Genomic DNA, 17,734 nt, shown 5'->3' with positions numbered 1-17,734 from the left:
TTTGGGGGAAAAATCGGGTGGGGACATATATTGATAAAATCTCACTTCCTGAATACTCTGTAAGAAACCTAAGAACGAATACATGCCAGGCTCCAGGATAGAAACAGGAAAGCAAACTTATTTTTTCTTAATTCTCTTTTATACTGTTATTTGTAAAATGCATTATTATTTTATAATAAATTATAGTTAAAAAACTTTTTTTTTTTTTTAAACCACAAGACTGTTCCCTTCTGTGAGCAGTAGAGATTTTCCCCATCTCTGGCTTCCACTACACTATGTTTACCTGCGTTGAAGTGTGGTAGCTTGTCGTTAATGTACATCAGACAGTAAGCACTAACATTTCTCAGGCCCCCATAAGAATCTCTTTCAAGTTCTTCCCAGGAAGATTCAGTAACAGAGATGTCATTGTACTTGAGCCAGACTTGTCGGGGCTGATTATAAATATAGGCCCAGTAATGTCCAGCATTTGCTTGCCCTTCATGGACGAGAACAGCATGTAAGCGGTAAGGCACCTGCAAAGGAGAAGATATTTTCCTGAGTCAGATTAAGCAAAGTAAATGAGAAATTTTAGGTAATTAAAATTCAAACTTATGGCCAGCTAGCAGACATAAGAAAACTGACTATTTTATACACGTGTTTGAGATAGGGTTAACGGTAAGTACCTTGACGATACAGTATGAACAAAAATACAGTCTTGGAATCTACCAATTGTGTTTCAATTCCTGAATCTTTAAAACCACACGTCCACACGTCTGAACGAGACGACCTCTTTGATGACTCTTCAAAGTCTTCAATCGCAGATCTCAAGTCAAAGATAACACAGATCTATGCATCCCTCTAATCCCAAATTCAGTTTATTTAAAAATAGAAATCACCTTCACCACTCATGTTGAGAAACATGTGCTGCATTTAGGACCTACAGCAAGTTTAGCAGCTCTCTTGTTCTACACTGATTTTATTTGGTACTGAATTTCACGTTAGCACGTTTCATCATGAATCAGTCATATGATCCCTACATTTCACCTGCCGAGTGACTCATCCACCTATCTGGGGTGAGGACCCTTTCAGTTCCATACTTGTTTGTGTTTGAAAAGCATTTGTTTTTTTGAGATGGAGAAAAACGGCAATGCTATAGGTACTGATGAAAAAAAGAAAAATCAGCCAGAGAATCATTCAGTCAGTACCTTCACAGGTTTTCCTGGTGGGGAAATTTTTGAAACACAGAAGGGTAAGTGAAGAAAACCCAAGATTTACACAGCGCATTCCTGCTGTGCCTCCATGAGACCTGGCAGCTGACAGGGTTCTCCTCCTCCAGCCACGCACAAAGAAGCCACACTGAGCACTCGGGCCCTGACTGCAGCATCTTATCCTCTTTGTGCTCACGATGTTATCCCAAACAAAAATTTATGTGGACAATAAAAATTTCTGCCCTGACCACATTCCCTTCTGGGATTTTCAGGGAAACAAAGCTTGAAAGCACGCTGCTAAGCCAAGCATCACCAAGGATGATGATACTTTGGAAAAGGGTGTGGAACCAGTCCCTGCCTGGGGTTTTCCCCACCACACGATTTCAATTATCACTCTATGAGAAATTTCTTAACACTTGACAGCAAACCTTTCTACTATATGAAAAAAATACCATGTGGCAGAATCAAAACAAATCTGTTTTAAATGTTACTGTTAGTAGAAGATACAGTCCTTGTTTTGGCCTGAAAAGAAATAGAAAAATACTTATTTCTGTCCTAAGTTTATTATTCTAACTCAGGGAGGTTCCCAGTCAGTCTAAAAGAAAACTATCAAATTTTCTTTTGGATCTACCATCAGTACAGGAGGACATGCCTTAACTACTTTCCCATCAATTTTCATTCTACCTGACGAAGGAGAGGGTCACAATACATCTGCTCAATAGTCTGGGTAGTGCTCGCAATACAATTCTTTAAATCTGTTAAAGAAACAAAAAACAAGAAACATAGTTAAAATGATGTCATTCTATGCCACACAGGGTGCTTCAGCTAAGCAAAGAGCACAGATTCTCTGCGCCTGGGTTCTGACAATTTCAGCTCTACTCTATGAATCACGAAGGAGTACAGGCTTTCAAGGCACCTAGTGCTTTTAGCTTAACATAATTCCATCAATGGTTTAAAAAATTATCTCTTCTACTTGGCACCAGAATTTCTCCCAAAAGAAACCACCTCTATTTAGAAAAAGACCTTAATGGGTCACTCTGGGTATAAAATACATGTCCCTGAGACAGGACGAGAGTGGAGAAGGCAAGGCAAAAGGCAAGGCAAAATATATGTGGTAAGAACTTGGGAGGAATCTGGGTTTGATGATTTAATTTGATCTGACTGATGTGATTTGATTGATCTGATTATTTTATTTATTTAGCTCCCTAGATAAAAGGAGAAAGGAACAGGAGGGAAAGTCTGAGCAACATGACAACGAGACCAAAGGACTTTTAAAAACAGAACACTGAATAATTCCATTTTACATTGTGTACATTGCTCAAACATTCTCTGCCTCATTCACCTTCAGTAAAAACATGCTTCATATACACAAGACTCATAAAAAAGGGAAATCTAGGAGCACTACATTCTCTTTTTTTTTAAGATTTATTTATTCATGAGAGGCACACAGAGAGAGGCAAAGACACAGGCAGAAGGAGAAGCAGGCTCCATGCAGGGAGCCCAATGCAGGACTCGATCCCAGGACCCCAGGATCACGACCTGAGCAGAAGGTAGATGCTCAACCACTGAGCCACTCAGGAGCCCCTAGGAGTGCTAAATTCTAAGTCTGGGTCAACTAAAGCCTGGGTTCACATAAACTACAGGAACAGAAATCAGCATATGCAGGAAAATCCTGACAGCGATCACAAATGTCTAAGAGTCCCAGGAGTTCCCAGAAATCTGGCGGAGGGTTTCTAGGAGGGATCTTTCCGCAGTTGTATGCTGGAAGGAACTGAAAGTACAAAAGCAGTCCCAATCACCATGTGCCTGAATTGTGCCTCTCCATCATTTATGCCTAACTTCCAGTGGAAAGGGAAAGGTTAGTTGTCCAACAAGTTTTTAGAGAGCCAACCTTGTATATCTTGTTCAATCTCACTCCTCCACCTCTGAAGACAGGTTTTAACAAAGTTTATCTCCTCATCCGTGACAGTTCGAGGAGCTGGCTGTGCAGGCATTTCCATGGTAGACCGGGAAGATGTAAGTGGCTTATTCATTGCAATAGACTCAGGTAGAGAATCTTCAGAAGAAAAGGTACCTTCAACATCCTGAGAAGAGCTTTCCTTACTTGTACTGAAAAAAGAGAAAAATTGTATTTGCATGATAATTTCCAAAATATGTCTTGGCCTCAATTAGTGTGCTTTGTAAAACTAACTGCTACATGGAAAAGTACTGCTATAATTTAATGAATATTTGCTCTATAAAGGCACTGAGCCAAACCATTTCTTTATATGCATCACCTCATTTAATACAACTTGCTTATGAGGCAGATATTGTTACCATCCCTAGTTCACCAATGACAAACCCAAGGTTTAGATAAGTTAAGCAACTTACTCAAGCTCACTCAGCTAGTAAATTATGGGATTTAAACCCAAATCTGAGTCTATGGTTCATGTTCTCTAACCACTTCTTCTAAGAAGGAACATTAAGGAAGAGTACAAAGAAGACTGGACTGGAAAAATCAAGGAATCATAACAGAGTTTCCACGATGCAGATAACTGAATAAAACACACAGAAGCAATAAATATGAAGTATGGGCTTTTTTCACCATGGGTTCTAGTGATGGTATTAGCCAGGACACACACATCATATCTGATCTGGGCTCATGTGACTTGGTCTCTTAGTTCTTACACAAGTAAGCCCCTCTTGGCTGTCCGCTTCAATTTCTAGCCAGTTCTTTAACTGTTTTAATTGTCTACTCATGAGTAAGTCTTTCCCTGAGGTTGACTTGGTTGAGCATCCTTCTCAGCAGATGTGAGAATGAGAGGTTTTGGAAGATCGGGGATTGAGAGGCAGTGAGCGTACTGCTGGTTCAAAACAAGGTGACCTTGGTGGGGCATGGACACCATTGCAGGCAGTTTCAGAAGCCTCTGAAATAATCCCTAACTATCCTGTGGGCAAGACAAGTGAGCACCCTGGTGGGAATCAGAAACATTCCCAACTACACGGGAACAAACCCTTCCCTTTAAGACAAGGAACTCATGGCTTTTGCCCTCTTCATGGGGTGAGTGCTTATCAGGTGGGAAGATGGTATACAGTTCAAATAAAACAAAAAGCCCTAATGTGTACTATCTTTTTAAAATTTTATTTTATTTATTCATGAGAGACACAGAAAGAGGCAGAGACACAGGAAGAGGGAGAAGCAGGCTCCACATAGGGAGCCTGACGCGGGACTCAATCTCGGGTCTCCAGGATCAGGCCCTGGGCCGAAGGCAGCGCCAAACCGCTGAGCCACCCGGGCTGCCCACTATCTTCTTTTAATAAAGATTTTATTTTTAAGTAATCTCCATACCTTTTTTTGTTGTTGTTAAAAATTTTATTCATTCATTCATGAGAACACAGAGAGGCAGAGACACAAGCAGAGGGAGAAGCAGGCTCCCTGCAGAGAGCCTGATGTGGCACTCGATCACTCGATCCCTGAACCCTGGGATCACGATCTGAGCCAAAGGCAGATGCTCAACTGCTGAGCCACCCAGGCGTCCCGTAATCTCCATACCTAACATGGGGCTTGAATTTACAACCGTGAGATCAAGAGTCACATGCTCCACCAAATGAGCCAGCCAGGTGCCCCTCCACCCCCCAAATGTGTACTATTTTAAACACTTGTTTTCATTACCTTTCCTTGGATGCCAGGTCAGAAACTGGGCAGTGCACGGAAGAAAGTGGTAACGTCATGTGTGCATCACTTTGACATGTGGGGCTTTCTGAGGCAGGTTTTGTGCTAGCAAATTCAATAACGTATTTCAGCATGTCTGGGAGTGGAAACCGAGCTGGGCCTGAGCCGTACTTCACATACCTAAGAGGCAAAGACAGTGGTGCTCTATTGGCCGAGTGCATCTAGTACTTTGTGGCTTGCTGACAAAAGATCTCTTACTGTGTAGAAAAGACTTATTCCTAAAGGCTGTGCAGTATTTGATGCGTCAGTCTGCAAAGTGAGAATTCTCTAAGTACAAATGTTAAAACTGGTAATGATCTACATGTTTACATCTGGGAGAAAACATTTTCAAACGGGCTCCTGCTTGAAGCCGTGTCTGCTACGCTTTCTCTTGATGTTGCATCACATCCAGGCTCTGGGCATAATAAAAGTAAATTCTTTGTCTTAAAGGAAAACAGATATATTAGCAGTACTCATATCTGAAAATAATGTTGATGAACTGGTACCCAAGGCTTTATAACCAAGCCCTTAAGGCTCCTACTTGGAAATTAGAAACTAGGAACAATGAAAGAAAGCTGGAAATGTAAAGGTGTTAATAAAGATCAGAGTTTAAGAAAACTGGCAAATCTTTCTTCTGCAGGGTCCTCAGTATCCTCTTATTCATGTATTCAACAGCATAGGCCAGCCATAAATTATTGACTATTTCTTTGGGATTAAATAAATAATAAATATTTTTAACATGTAACCAAGATAATTAACAAATTATTTTAATGCTATCCAATATTCTGGCATTACCAGGACGAGTGAGACTCAAACAAAATATGTACTTTGATGAACTCTGTAATGACAGCAATTAAATAGTACTGGGTGACTGGCTGGTACAGGTAAACCCTATCATTATAGGGTTCCATTAGAGAGGGAGAGGAAGGCACTGCATATTTTTCTTCCCCATATAAAGTGAAAGAAACAGGTATAGGACTGGGAGGAAAGAAAGTTGTGTCCATATCAAAAAGGACATTATGAAATGAAAATACCAGTGGGAAATAAAATAATATTATTCAAAGTCAACCACATGGTTAGAGGATAGGGAGCAAAGAAGACATTTCATCCTCACTAATTTGAAGGGGAAGTAAAAGTAAGCAGCTGCCTTCTGTGGAGGGTTGCGGCTTTTAACTGAAAAGGACATCAAATACGTAACTAAGAAAACTGTACTATTCCTTAGATGTATTTTCTTGTCTTTATTTCAGCTACTACCGACTTATTGAACTCTACTTACCCTTCAAGATCTAGTTTCTCCATCTCCCAGCTCTGAACTTCTAAAGACAGGACCTGAACCTTGTGTATCTATACCACAGACATGGTTAATAGATCTTCAGAAACACAGTGTTTGTGGAAAGCAATTACTTTACACATGACTGGCTTGGACCAAAGGAAAACATTTTCTTACTAGAAATGCAGCACAGATGTAATAGGTGATAGGATTTTAAGCCATCATTTTACACTGTAACTCTTCCCAGGTTTGCTGTATTTTAATATGATACTTATACAAAACTTCAGGAAAAATATTTCTCTAAGAAACTTATCTTCAATTTTCTGACATAATCATTGTTCTGTTCTACTGAATGAATTCCTTTAAACCCACTACTTCATACAATGCAGCATCTGTATTCAGTTAGTAGAATCAGAGCAAAAGTTTAAAAAAGGTGTTTACACTATATGCATGACATCTTATTTTTCACATTACGTCAAGGTATCTTACAGAAGAAATGGTGAACTTTTTGCTTAATGATGAAAGTAATGCAACACACCTGGTATGAAAACTCAAATACAAAAGAATGTAAAATAAATCATAAAAGTCACCCACTCCCATCTCGATTCTACTTCCTACTGGCATCCACTAACAGTTTCTGTATATTTTCCCAGAAGCAAGTCACTCTTAGAGACAAGCAATTTTTTAATTACCCAAATAAAATTATCTGAGATTTTATTTATTATTTTTTTTAAGATTTTATTTATTTACTCATGACAGACACATAATATTATTATATGAGAGAGAGGCAGAGACACAGGCAGAGGGAGAAGCAGGCTCCATGCAGGGAGCCCAACGTGGGATTCGATCCTGAGTCTCCAGGCTGATACCCCGGGCTGAAGGTGGCACTAAACTACTGGGCCACCAGGGCTGCCCCTAAAAGTATCTGAGATTTTAAAAGTCATTTTATTTATTTATTTTAAAGATTCTATTTTATTTTTTTAGCAATCTCTACCCTCAACATGGGACTCAAAACTACAACCCTGAGATCAAGAGTCACGTGTTCTACTGATAGAGCCGGTCAGGTGTCCTTAAAAGTCATTTTTTTTTCCTGAAGTAACATCATAGTACAGAAAATGCTCCTATACTTACTTTAAAATCGAAGTAAGTCAGAATGCCCTGCTGGTTACTGGTAAGTTGAGTTTTTGTATGTTACAATGCATCAGGTATATTTGGTGCTATAAAAACAATTATAATCTTATAAAGCATCACTAAAACCTTAAAAGTAAAATATAGCTGCAAATCAAGTTCTGTAAATCACTTAGAGGATGGTATTTGAGGAATCAATCCTCAGCTTAAGTCTATATAAGACAATGAGAGAACTCATCACCAAACACCTTGGATAAGTTCACCCTAAGAGAGGATGCTGGAGATGGGAACTTATGGGTGCAGAGTCTACCTTGGGCTGGTATGGAAAGTGTTGCCTCTTAGGGAAGTAAGTGACCTAGCAATGGAGTGAGTAGAACTGGGGTGGTGGTGACAGCAAAACTGTGGGGTAGCTAAAGGAGGAAAAAACACCATTGACATTATATGGGATTTCCTTCTAAATGCCAAATCAATGGGATAGATAGATAGAAAGAAATTACATGGACTCCTCTTCCTTAGGAAGTCATGGGGTGATTCTAAAGAAATAATCAGTGGGAAACAAGTCAACAAAAAAGGGGGAGATTTCCCTCCATGAGAGAGAAGACTTTGTGCCAGAACTGTTAGCCCTTGGAATCACTTAGCACCTGCTCCAGGTAGAACAGCACTTTCTGTTTGTGTTTTTATCTCTTCCAGATCCTTAAGAAAACATTTTCCCAAGACAGAGGGCCTGAAGTATGGTGACAGTTACCTCTCTTGTGTTTGTGAGGAAGATGACGAGGGAAATAGAAAAAGTAAAGGGCTATGAACTCAGAAGCTGAGCTCCCATCGTGTATGCCAGGGACTGACTCCGTGCCTCTGCATCCCACCAGTCCTTGGGACTACTATTCACCCATGGATACTACAGCTCGTCTTATAAGTGGCTTCATGCTTAGAGAATAAGTTTTCTTAGCTATTTTGTGTATATAAAAATGTGTGTATATGTGTAATGTGTGTATAAAAACACACTCATTAATACTTAAAAAACTCTAAACCAATTTTTAAATTTAAGCAAATTATCCAATTTTAACACTCTACTCTCTCCTTCACATTTCTAAGCACAAAGATGTCACGACTTACCTTTCCAGTTTTTGCTGCAGAACTTTTATTTCCTCCTTCAACTTTCGAATACACTCTCTCTTACTTCGAATAAGCTCTTTGCTCTTGTACATGTACCTAAGCAAATGATAACACCACAAACACAATTTATATTTAAAAGCATTAATGGCACACGGTGCTAGCAAACCAGAGATACAAGGGAACTTCCTCGAACAGACAAAGAGCATCTATGAAAACGTATAGCTAAGATCATACTTAATGGTAAAAGATTGGAAGCTTTCCCCCTAAGACCAGGAACAATGCAAGGATGTCCACTCTTATCTCTTCTACTGTTTTACTGGAGGCATGGCCAGTGTGAGGAAGGAAAGAAGAAAAGAAAGGAGAGGGAGAGGGAGGGGGAGAGAGAGAGAGAGAGAGAGAGAGAGAGAGAGAGAGAGAAAGAGGATGAGACATGGAGGGAAGGAGGAAAAGGGAAGGCATACAAATAGCAAAGGAAAAAGTAAAACTGCCTTTCATTGCAGATGACATAATCATTTACACAGAAAGTACCAAAGAATTTACAAAAATGCATCAGAACTAGTAAGGGAGTTTAGTAAAGTCAAAAGATATAAAGTCAATTAAAAAAGAAGGAGGGTGGAAATCTAAAGCTGGATTTTTTAGAAACCATTGTAACATCAAAAGCATGAATTATTTTAGTATAAACTTACTTAGATATATGTTAAGACCTGTACACTAAAAATTAAGAAACACTGTTGAGAGAAATTAACGATTTAAATAAACGGAGCTATACCATGTTCATGGATTAAAGAACTCAAAATAGTTAAGACATCAGTTTCCTCAAATTCATCTATACATTCAACATAATGCCAATCAAAATCCCACTGGTGAAAAAAAAATCCCACTAGTGGGCACCTGAGTGGCTCAGTGGTTGAGCATCTGCCTTTGGCTCAGGTTGTGATCCCAGGGTCCCGTCATTGGGCTCCCCATTGGGAGCCTCCTTTTCCCCCTGCCTATGTCTCTGCCTCTCTTTCTGTGTCTCTCATCAATAAATAAATAAAATCTTAAAAAAAAAATCCCACTAGTTACTAGGGAGTAACCGACAAGCTAACTCTAATACTTACCTAGAAATGCAAAGGACTAAAGTAGCCAAAACAATTTTGAAAGAAAAAAAAAGGGGGGGAGGCAAAATTGGAGGATTTACATGATCTGATGTCAAAATTTACAGTAAAGTTACAGTAATCAAGACAATGTGTCACTGGTTTAAGATTAGACACAACAGATAAAACAGACTCTAGAAATAGACCCACAACTACATGCTCAATTCATTTCTGACAAAAGTACCAAGGTAATTCAATGGGGGAAAGGATAACTGGACATCCACATGCTTCCTTTCCCTGCCCTCCAAAAAACAAAAGCCGTTCTCTCATATTATATATAAAAATAAACTCTAAATGGGTCATAGACATGAATATAATAGTTAAAACTAAGTCATTTCTAGGGGGAAAAAAAAGAAGAAAATCTTTGTGACCTTGGGTTGGCAAAGATCTCTTAGAACACAAAAACACAAACTGTAAAAGAGAAACTGATAAATTAGACTTCATAAAAACTAAAAACTCCTGGTCTCCTAAAGACAGTGGTAAAAAAATGGAATAGACAGCATAGGCAGGGATTATGTGGATCTGTCTCCAAAATCTGTAAAAGAACCCACTCTTACAACTCAGTATGAACACAACCCACTCAATTAAAGAATGGACAAAAGATCTGAAAAGATGCTTCACCAAAGAAAATATACAAACAACTGTTAATTAAGCATGCAAAAAGAAACTCAGCATTGTTAGTTATCAGGGAAATATATGTCAAGAGAAAAATAAGATATTCCTACAAACTCACTACAATGGCTAAAATTTAAAAGCCTGACAATTCCAATTATGGGCAGATCTGGAGCAAACAGAACTCTTACACACTGTCAGTGGGAATGCAAAATCATACAGTTTTAGAAAACAGCTTTGAAATTTCTTATACAATTAAACATACACTTTTCATACAACCTAGCAATCTCACTCCTAGGTGTTTTACCCAGAAGTACTAAAACCACACCAACACTTTGGGGGTGAATGTTCATAGTAGCTTTCTTCATAAACTAAAACTGGATACATCCAAAATGTCTATCAACAACTGGTGAATGGAAAAAATATTGGAATACTACTACAGTGGGATACTACTCAATATGGATGAATCCCAAAAACATTATTCTCAATGTAAGAAGATACACTGCTGTGTAAGAAGATATAGTCACAACAGGGTGTATTCTGAATAGTAATGTCACTATTGTGACATTCTAGAAATGGCAAAACTATAGAGCCAGAAAACAAGTGGTTGCTAGAGCCTAGGGGTGAAAAGAGATTGACTGCAAGGAGCATGAGGAAACTTTCTGGGGGATGGAAATGTGCTATATCCAACTGCCTTGGTGGTTATTTGACTATATACCTTAGTCAAAACTCATTGGCTCTACACCTAAACAATGATAATATTGCTTTGTGTATAAACTATACGTCAATAAACCAGACTGTAAAAAGAATAAAAATGTACAATATAAGTCTAAGTAGTTGTGTTTTTTTTTCCCCCCAGGAATACAAATAGCATTGAGATTAGAAAGAAATACACTGTGGCTACTCCACATACTGTTCTTCGCCCTAGAAGGAACAGGGCTTTCATCTGAAGCCTACCTACTCAAGTTGTGGTCCCAAGATCAAATGTATCATTTGCGCATCACCTCGAGAGCTTCTCAGAAATACCAACAACTCTTGGGCTCCAACCTAGATCCAATGAATCCAGTGACTCTATATTTGCGATTATCAAGACCTCTAGATGATTCCTATGCACAATACACTAGTAAATGCTCCCCCTTCTTCTTCTGTAATACATTAAGAAGACAATCACAGAACTCACCTGTCCATATAAATGATCTGAGGAAACTCCAGCTTATTGTGAATTTTCTCTGGCTGACCAAGGGACTGATTGAACTCGAATCTTGAGAGTTCAAAGGTCAACACTGGAGGTAGCTTTGTAAACCAACGCTGTGTCAGAAGCAGAAATATAAAAGACAGAAGTTAATTTTAGGAAATAGCAAAAGCCACGTTTAAAACATCCCTCATCAAACTTTCTTCTTCTCATACAGAATTTATATTTCAAATCAAATTCACCCTACAGGTTTATTTATCCCAAATATTAAAATGACCACTTAGAATCATGCCCTCTTAGAAAATGTGGTTAAACATTCCTCAAGACTTCAAATTTATGAGCCAGTCAACAACATTTTACTCAACTATCATCCTCGGAAATAACTGCCCTTAAATAAGTGAAATTGCACCAAGAATCTACACCACTTACTCACTAAGTCATCAGTATTCAAAAGAGGGTCAAAGCCTAAAAGATATCAGCTAACCTAACCGAAGAATCAGAAAGTAGGACCTTAGCAGCATATATATACCTAAGGAGTCAATTATCTCCACGAATCAGCTCAGAGAATATATTGAGCATATATGTGTGAACATATATACTATTTACAGTCTATTAATCATAATTTGAATCCCCTTTATTTCTAAAACAAGAAACTTGAAATAGCCTCATGACTATGAGTACTCAAGTTTCTGAGAAAATCTTTGATTTTTAAGACTTTACAATATCTCAGGAGGGACCTGGTCAAATCAACCCAGGGTGTGATTTTGAGCTTCAAGAAAAGAAAGCACTGACTTATAAAAAAATATCTCAACTGCTCCTGACCACAGATATGGAAGAGCTAAACCAGGAGAGGCATTTCTGTTCAATTCACCTGTATGCCAGCAGTCTGCAAGAACAGCTTTGAGACACTCACTCTACCAAAGGTATAAACAGCTAAGTTCCCTTTCCTTCTCTTGTTGGCACGAGGTGAATCCAGACAGCCTGTCTACCTCGGGGTAAATCCACATAAGCATAATGATTTTCTTTCTTTCTTTCTTTTTTAAAATAGCATTCCCTTTCTTGAATAAAGGTCTCCAGGTCTAAGGAGCTGGTGAACATCCCTTCTCTTTTGTAAGAGCATGCCTCAGCTGTGTCCAGGCAGGACTGACGTTGTGCCCCCCAAGCAGGTGTTAGGGGAAGCAGTAGCTCTCTCCTAGTGCTCACACTGCCCTGAACTCATGCCCTCGACAACGCTCACATCAATCAGGAAAAGCTCTGCTTTCTCCTATAGTAATGACTGAGTTAGACTCCCATAAGCCCACAGTTTTATTTCAAAATATATGAAAGGAGATCAAGCCAAGCTGTATGCTATTATCCACAGTTATGCTCCAAATTCACTCATTCTCAGGCATTAGTTTCTCTTGCTCTCCCCCTCTAACTTTCTCCCTTTCTTTCCAACCCACAAAAATAAATGAATATTAAATTTGAAAAAATTTTAAAGCAAAGGCAGAATTTACTATGAAGAACAGTAAATATTATAATAGGGAAAATATTCTAAATGGCATACCATAGGAGTTAATCACTGTACTTTTACCCTCCGAAAATATGGAGGCAGTGGGTTCTCCCTACTGGTACAGGTAGGCTTCAACAGAAAAAGAGAAACTTGATCATACTTAAAACATCAGAAGCAGCATACAACCTTTATATGATTAACTCAAATTCATACTTTCAGTAAAGAATTTATTTACTAAACACTCAGGCTGACTAATGCATATCAACTCACGAGAGACTTCAGGCTAGTTCGACATCTGGTAAGTGTACAGTTATTTAATATCTGATGGGAAGACAGTTTGCCAAAAAGCCTCAGCCCTACTTAACTGGCTCTGTCACTGGCACAGCAAATAAAAAAAAATATCCGACTTACCTCTTGTCCATACGTCACCGAATGATCGGAAGGAAGCAGCTCAATGTCACCCTCCACCATGGCCCCTTCCAAACATTCGTCTAAGTTGCGATAACCATTTACCTGAAGGGGATACTGGCCGAAGGTCTCATTGTTACAAAAGGGCTTTCCTAGGCAAAGAAACAGATTGCTTTTTTAAAGACCTCACTAGTATTATCTAAAGACTTTTTTTCTGGCACCGCACAGACAGTGTCTTCCTAATTTAGCAACTCACTGAGAAGCTTTAGAAGCGTCCTTCAGCCTGTATGGCAATTTCCAATGAACCGGAGGGTCCAGGCATTGACCATAAATAACTGCTACTGTCATAAAGGAAAGACCAGCAGACATTACGTGCCTCCTGATCAAAGACTACCCCACCTCTTGCAAATTAGTCTTGCCAAGAAAAGCCTTACCTGAATCTGGTCAAACTCTAGATCCAATTACCAATTTATAAAAAGAGAGGTAGAGAGACACGTGTTAAACTGTATCATAGATGTGCAAGTGGCGAAATTTCAGACTGTGGGGAATCTCAGAGAACAATCTGGTTTCTTAAGAAATCCATTTCAAGGGAGAAAGAGACTGGGGGCATAGCGCAGAGATTTTGATAAGAGACTTAAAAGACCAAGATTTTGATGAGACTTAAAAATCAACTAAATATAAATGATCCACATTTGGATCCTGAATAAAATAAATTGTAAAAATAACACATCACACCCCCCCCCGCCCCGTATATAAAATTATAAAACAACTTGGATACCTGAACACTGACTAGATATTTGATATTAAGTGCTATTTTTTTTGGAGTGAATAGTGGTATTGGGTTGTTATACAGAGAATATCAGAAGCGTAAGAGGAAAAAGGAGTTTGGGGATGTCTGGTCATGGACTAATGGTTGCTGAGTTCATGGGGGTTTTTAGAATGCTCTATCTGGAGATAAAAATTCTCCATTGTGAAAAAAAATTTACAATTACCCATGCAGCTTTGATAAGTCTCTAAAATAGAGAAAGATCTTTGACAGTCTAACTCATCAAAACCTTTTGAGATTAAATATTACATTGGGGGACAACTGGGTGGCTCAGCGGTTGAGCGTCTGCCTTTAGCTCAAGGCATGATCCCAGAGTCCCGGGATCAAGTCCCACATCAGGCTTCCTGCATGGAGCCTGCTTCTTCCTCAGCCTATGTCTCTGCCTCTCTCTCTTTATGTCTCTCATGAATAAATAAAATCTTAAAAAAAAAAAAAGTTTAAAAAAATAAATAAAATAAAATAAATACTACATTGGAAGAAACAACACAGAAAATTGAATAGCATCACCAGGTCTGACATTAATACTAGGTTTGGGATGTGCAAAGTATACAATTTAATTAACAACTCTGAGATAAACACTATGCCCATTTTATAGATGAACAGACTGAGGATCCAAGCATTCACAGTTTGTCCATGTTACACACATACTAAGAGGTAGAACCATACCCATAAATGCCTGACTCAAAAGCCTTTTCGACGAATACAGATAGTCACACAAGTCTAGAACTAACATTTACAGCAGAGAATTTACCTTCACGAACCCCTTCAGTGAGGAAAGTACCGTAGAATAGCTGCACCATTGGATTTTCAGATTTGTTCCTGGGATTGCTGCTTTTAAGAAAAGGAAAACAGTTCTCTATCATTTGGATCAGATAAGCACTACACGAAACCTAACCACCATTCAAAAGCAAAAATAGTACATTTTCATCAACCTTCAAAGAGCCAAGTATGGTCCAAAAAGTAACAGGTTAGCTCAGTTTAAATACTCATTGAGCAAATATATAGGCATGAGAGCTGGCTGTGAGGAGCTGAAAGTCTAACGGGAGAGTCCTACATGCAGAGAAATACTTGTATCTGTATACATTCAACAAACGCATCTACGCCCAGTGACAGATGTATATAAATTCTAGAATAGGACAGAAGCAACAAGAATCCACCCTCTTTGCGCAGTTCTGCAAATAAACAGAAGTTTTCCCAGTAGTACAACAGAAATGGACAAGCCCACCTTAACATCTTTTTTTTTTTTTTTCCACCTTAACATCTTAACATGTATATTTCTTTTATTTAGAGTTAAAACGATTTAGAAAATTTCTCGCCACCTACATTCAAAAGGGGATTCTTTGAATATTCTTTGCCCTGAATTTCACTTCTGAAGTTCATTTCAGTGACTGCAACGATTAAAGTTGATTTACCCGTCTTACACCGCCACGTTCACATCTAGGATTGGTTCGACCTTTTAACACATTGGGTAGTAGCACAGGCTATGATTTTACAAAGTTCAGGGTTATGGCCCTTTCAGTAAAAGGTGGCAGGTTAAGATGATTATCTGCATCTTCAGGGAGAAAAACCAAAGGCAAGGAGGATAAAAAAATGACAAGTATCTGAAATTTACCCCCTTGAAGTTTGGCAAAAAACCAGCAACTCCTACTTGAGAAGAGTAGTTGCCCTCCCTCCTTCAATGTCATAATTCTCATTGGACCACTGTGAGTAGAAAGGCTATACAAAAAAAAATCCTCAACACTCACTGAACATTAACAGCTAGCTGGAATGCGTCCTCTAGCCAATCCAGGAGCTTGTGTGTGAATTCACTCACATCTTGCTACAAGAGAGGCACAAATTGCATAAGAGTTAGACCCAGTACCATACTTAGGGACACAAAAATCTGCCCTAATCCTACCAATGATTAAGATTCTATTACTATGGAAGGATTTATTAAGGACAAGCAGCATGAAGAGACAAAGGAACACTGGAGGCCAGCTAACTGCAGAGACGAGCAGCCACTGACCAGCATGTGGCTACGAGGAGATTGGAACACCACCAATTCCAGCCACGTCTATTTGTAACAACACACAAAATCTTCTAGGTAGGCCTTAAAAAAAATAAAAAATAAAAATAAAAGAATTTTTTAAAAAGGTCGGGAGAACAGAGCCTAGTGCTGTAGAACAGGAGGAGGTCAGAATGGAGAAAGGACACTTTGATGAAACATTTTGAGTGTTCGATAGAACTGTAGGACCTTTGGATAATCAAAGGGAAAGTTAAATTTTATGAAGAAGGTGCTCCTCCAATAGTGATGGCTGTGTTTTCTAACAGAAGATAGAGAAAGGCAAGTACTAATGTCTAGGAGAGAGAAATAGCTCAGAACAGCTGCTCAACTTAGGGTCTAGATGATGCTGCAAATGGGATTTTTATCTGGGCCATTCTGAGGTCCAGGGGGAGTCACAGGGCTTTACTTTTGTCAGCAACCCTTTGCTCTGATTCACCGAGGTATCTTCTGACCTCCTCCTCTCTACTCCAACAGCCCCAGTCTGCTTCCCGTCCTGTGTAGTCACATTCAGAGCTGACCCGGAGTTACATCACTTGGATAGCAACAAGGTGTGACTTCAAACTTCACAGACTTTGAGGGAAACATGGGGATAACAGGCTTTTCGTACCTGCTGTTCCTCAGGTGATCGGAATGCTCCCTTTAAGAGATCCAGGGCTGCTGAAGGGTCTACAAATTTGCGATTTGATCCCATCATCAGAGCAAACAAGTACTGCAGCTCTTGCATAAATACGATATTTCTCTTTTCCTGTGGAGAAGATGGCAATGTGTGCTCTCACAACCCCCCATGTAGGAAATCAGAACGTATGAAAGAGAAAAGTTGTAAGAGATCCCTCCCTGACATTTACCTAGCTCTAGGTCAGTCAGGACACAGACTACCCCACAGGCCCTCTGATCCGGTCTGTGGAGGGGATTACCTTAAACTGAAATATCCATGTGGAAGCCAGGAGGGGAGTGCTGTCGGAAAGGCAAAATGCTTATTTTCTGAAGCTGCCCTCCCTCGCATTAGGAAAATGCATCCCCAAAGTGAGATCCTGGAGAGGGTTGGATCGCTGGCAGGAAGCCATGTCCTGTGGCGAGAGCTGACCGACCATAGGCTCTTCTAGAAGGGTCCAGGCCTCCAGCATTGGGTCACCCACTTTGCAACCCACGCCTGAGCGGGAGGGAAAGGAAAGGACACTACACGAACATTCTGTGACTTAGAATTTCTGAATCTCCTGCCCAGAGGCAGAAGAGCTGAGGCTGTCAGATGACTTGCCACTTTCTGGGAACTGTTCTCATTTTATTCCTACTTCATTTTCATTTCATGTCACAAAGAAGGAAAAAAGCCATCTGGAAATGAAAACAAATACTAGCACAAGCCAGAGGACATCACAGCTATCAGTGTGGGCCAGAACTTAAAAGCCTTTGGGATGAGAGGGACCAAACACGAGTGAGGACTTCTCCACACCAACTTACTGTGTGACTTGGACAGTTTTCGAGAACATTCTGTGGCAGACTGTAGCTGAGAACAAGTCTTCGAAATTCAGGCAGTTGAAAGAGAGACTGAAATAAAGAAAGAGATTCATAGCCTTGCTTTCAAGATAACTGCAGCAGAAAGATCTTTTACCTTGAAAGTGCATGTGACTGTCACCTGCT

At 39.5% G+C, this 17,734-nt stretch overlaps 1 protein-coding gene across 12 annotated transcripts in view; it reads right to left on the bottom strand.

Moving 5' to 3' along the window:
* Positions 1 to 17,734, bottom strand: part of USP28 (ubiquitin specific peptidase 28) — a 64,811-nt gene that overhangs the window by 11,180 nt on the left and 35,897 nt on the right. For 7 of the 12 annotated variants that reach the window (XM_035715993.2, XM_035715992.2, XM_035716000.2 and 4 more), the window contains 11 exons: positions 17,555 to 17,641; positions 16,707 to 16,844; positions 15,801 to 15,874; positions 14,807 to 14,886; positions 13,233 to 13,381; positions 11,318 to 11,445; positions 8,390 to 8,485; positions 4,840 to 5,019; positions 3,079 to 3,296; positions 1,872 to 1,942; positions 284 to 512 (listed from right to left, as the gene is read on the bottom strand). In XM_035715993.2, coding sequence (XP_035571886.2) covers positions 284 to 512; positions 1,872 to 1,942; positions 3,079 to 3,296; positions 4,840 to 5,019; positions 8,390 to 8,485; positions 11,318 to 11,445; positions 13,233 to 13,381; positions 14,807 to 14,886; positions 15,801 to 15,874; positions 16,707 to 16,844; positions 17,555 to 17,641 — 1,450 coding nt within the window. Of the gene's footprint in view, positions 1 to 283; positions 513 to 1,871; positions 1,943 to 3,078; positions 3,297 to 4,839; positions 5,020 to 8,389; positions 8,486 to 11,317; positions 11,446 to 12,875; positions 12,951 to 13,232; positions 13,382 to 14,806; positions 14,887 to 15,800; positions 15,875 to 16,706; positions 16,845 to 17,554; positions 17,642 to 17,734 lie in introns of those variants that run through there. The other 5 variants (XM_025465480.3, XM_049109948.1, XM_035715997.2 and 2 more) reach the window with 2 other exon arrangements.

The sequence above is a fragment of the Canis lupus genome, chromosome 5 (genome assembly GCF_003254725.2).
Source record: "Canis lupus dingo isolate Sandy chromosome 5, ASM325472v2, whole genome shotgun sequence".
NCBI lineage: Eukaryota > Metazoa > Chordata > Mammalia > Carnivora > Canidae > Canis > Canis lupus.
This window is presented reverse-complemented; position numbering and strand designations above follow the sequence as displayed.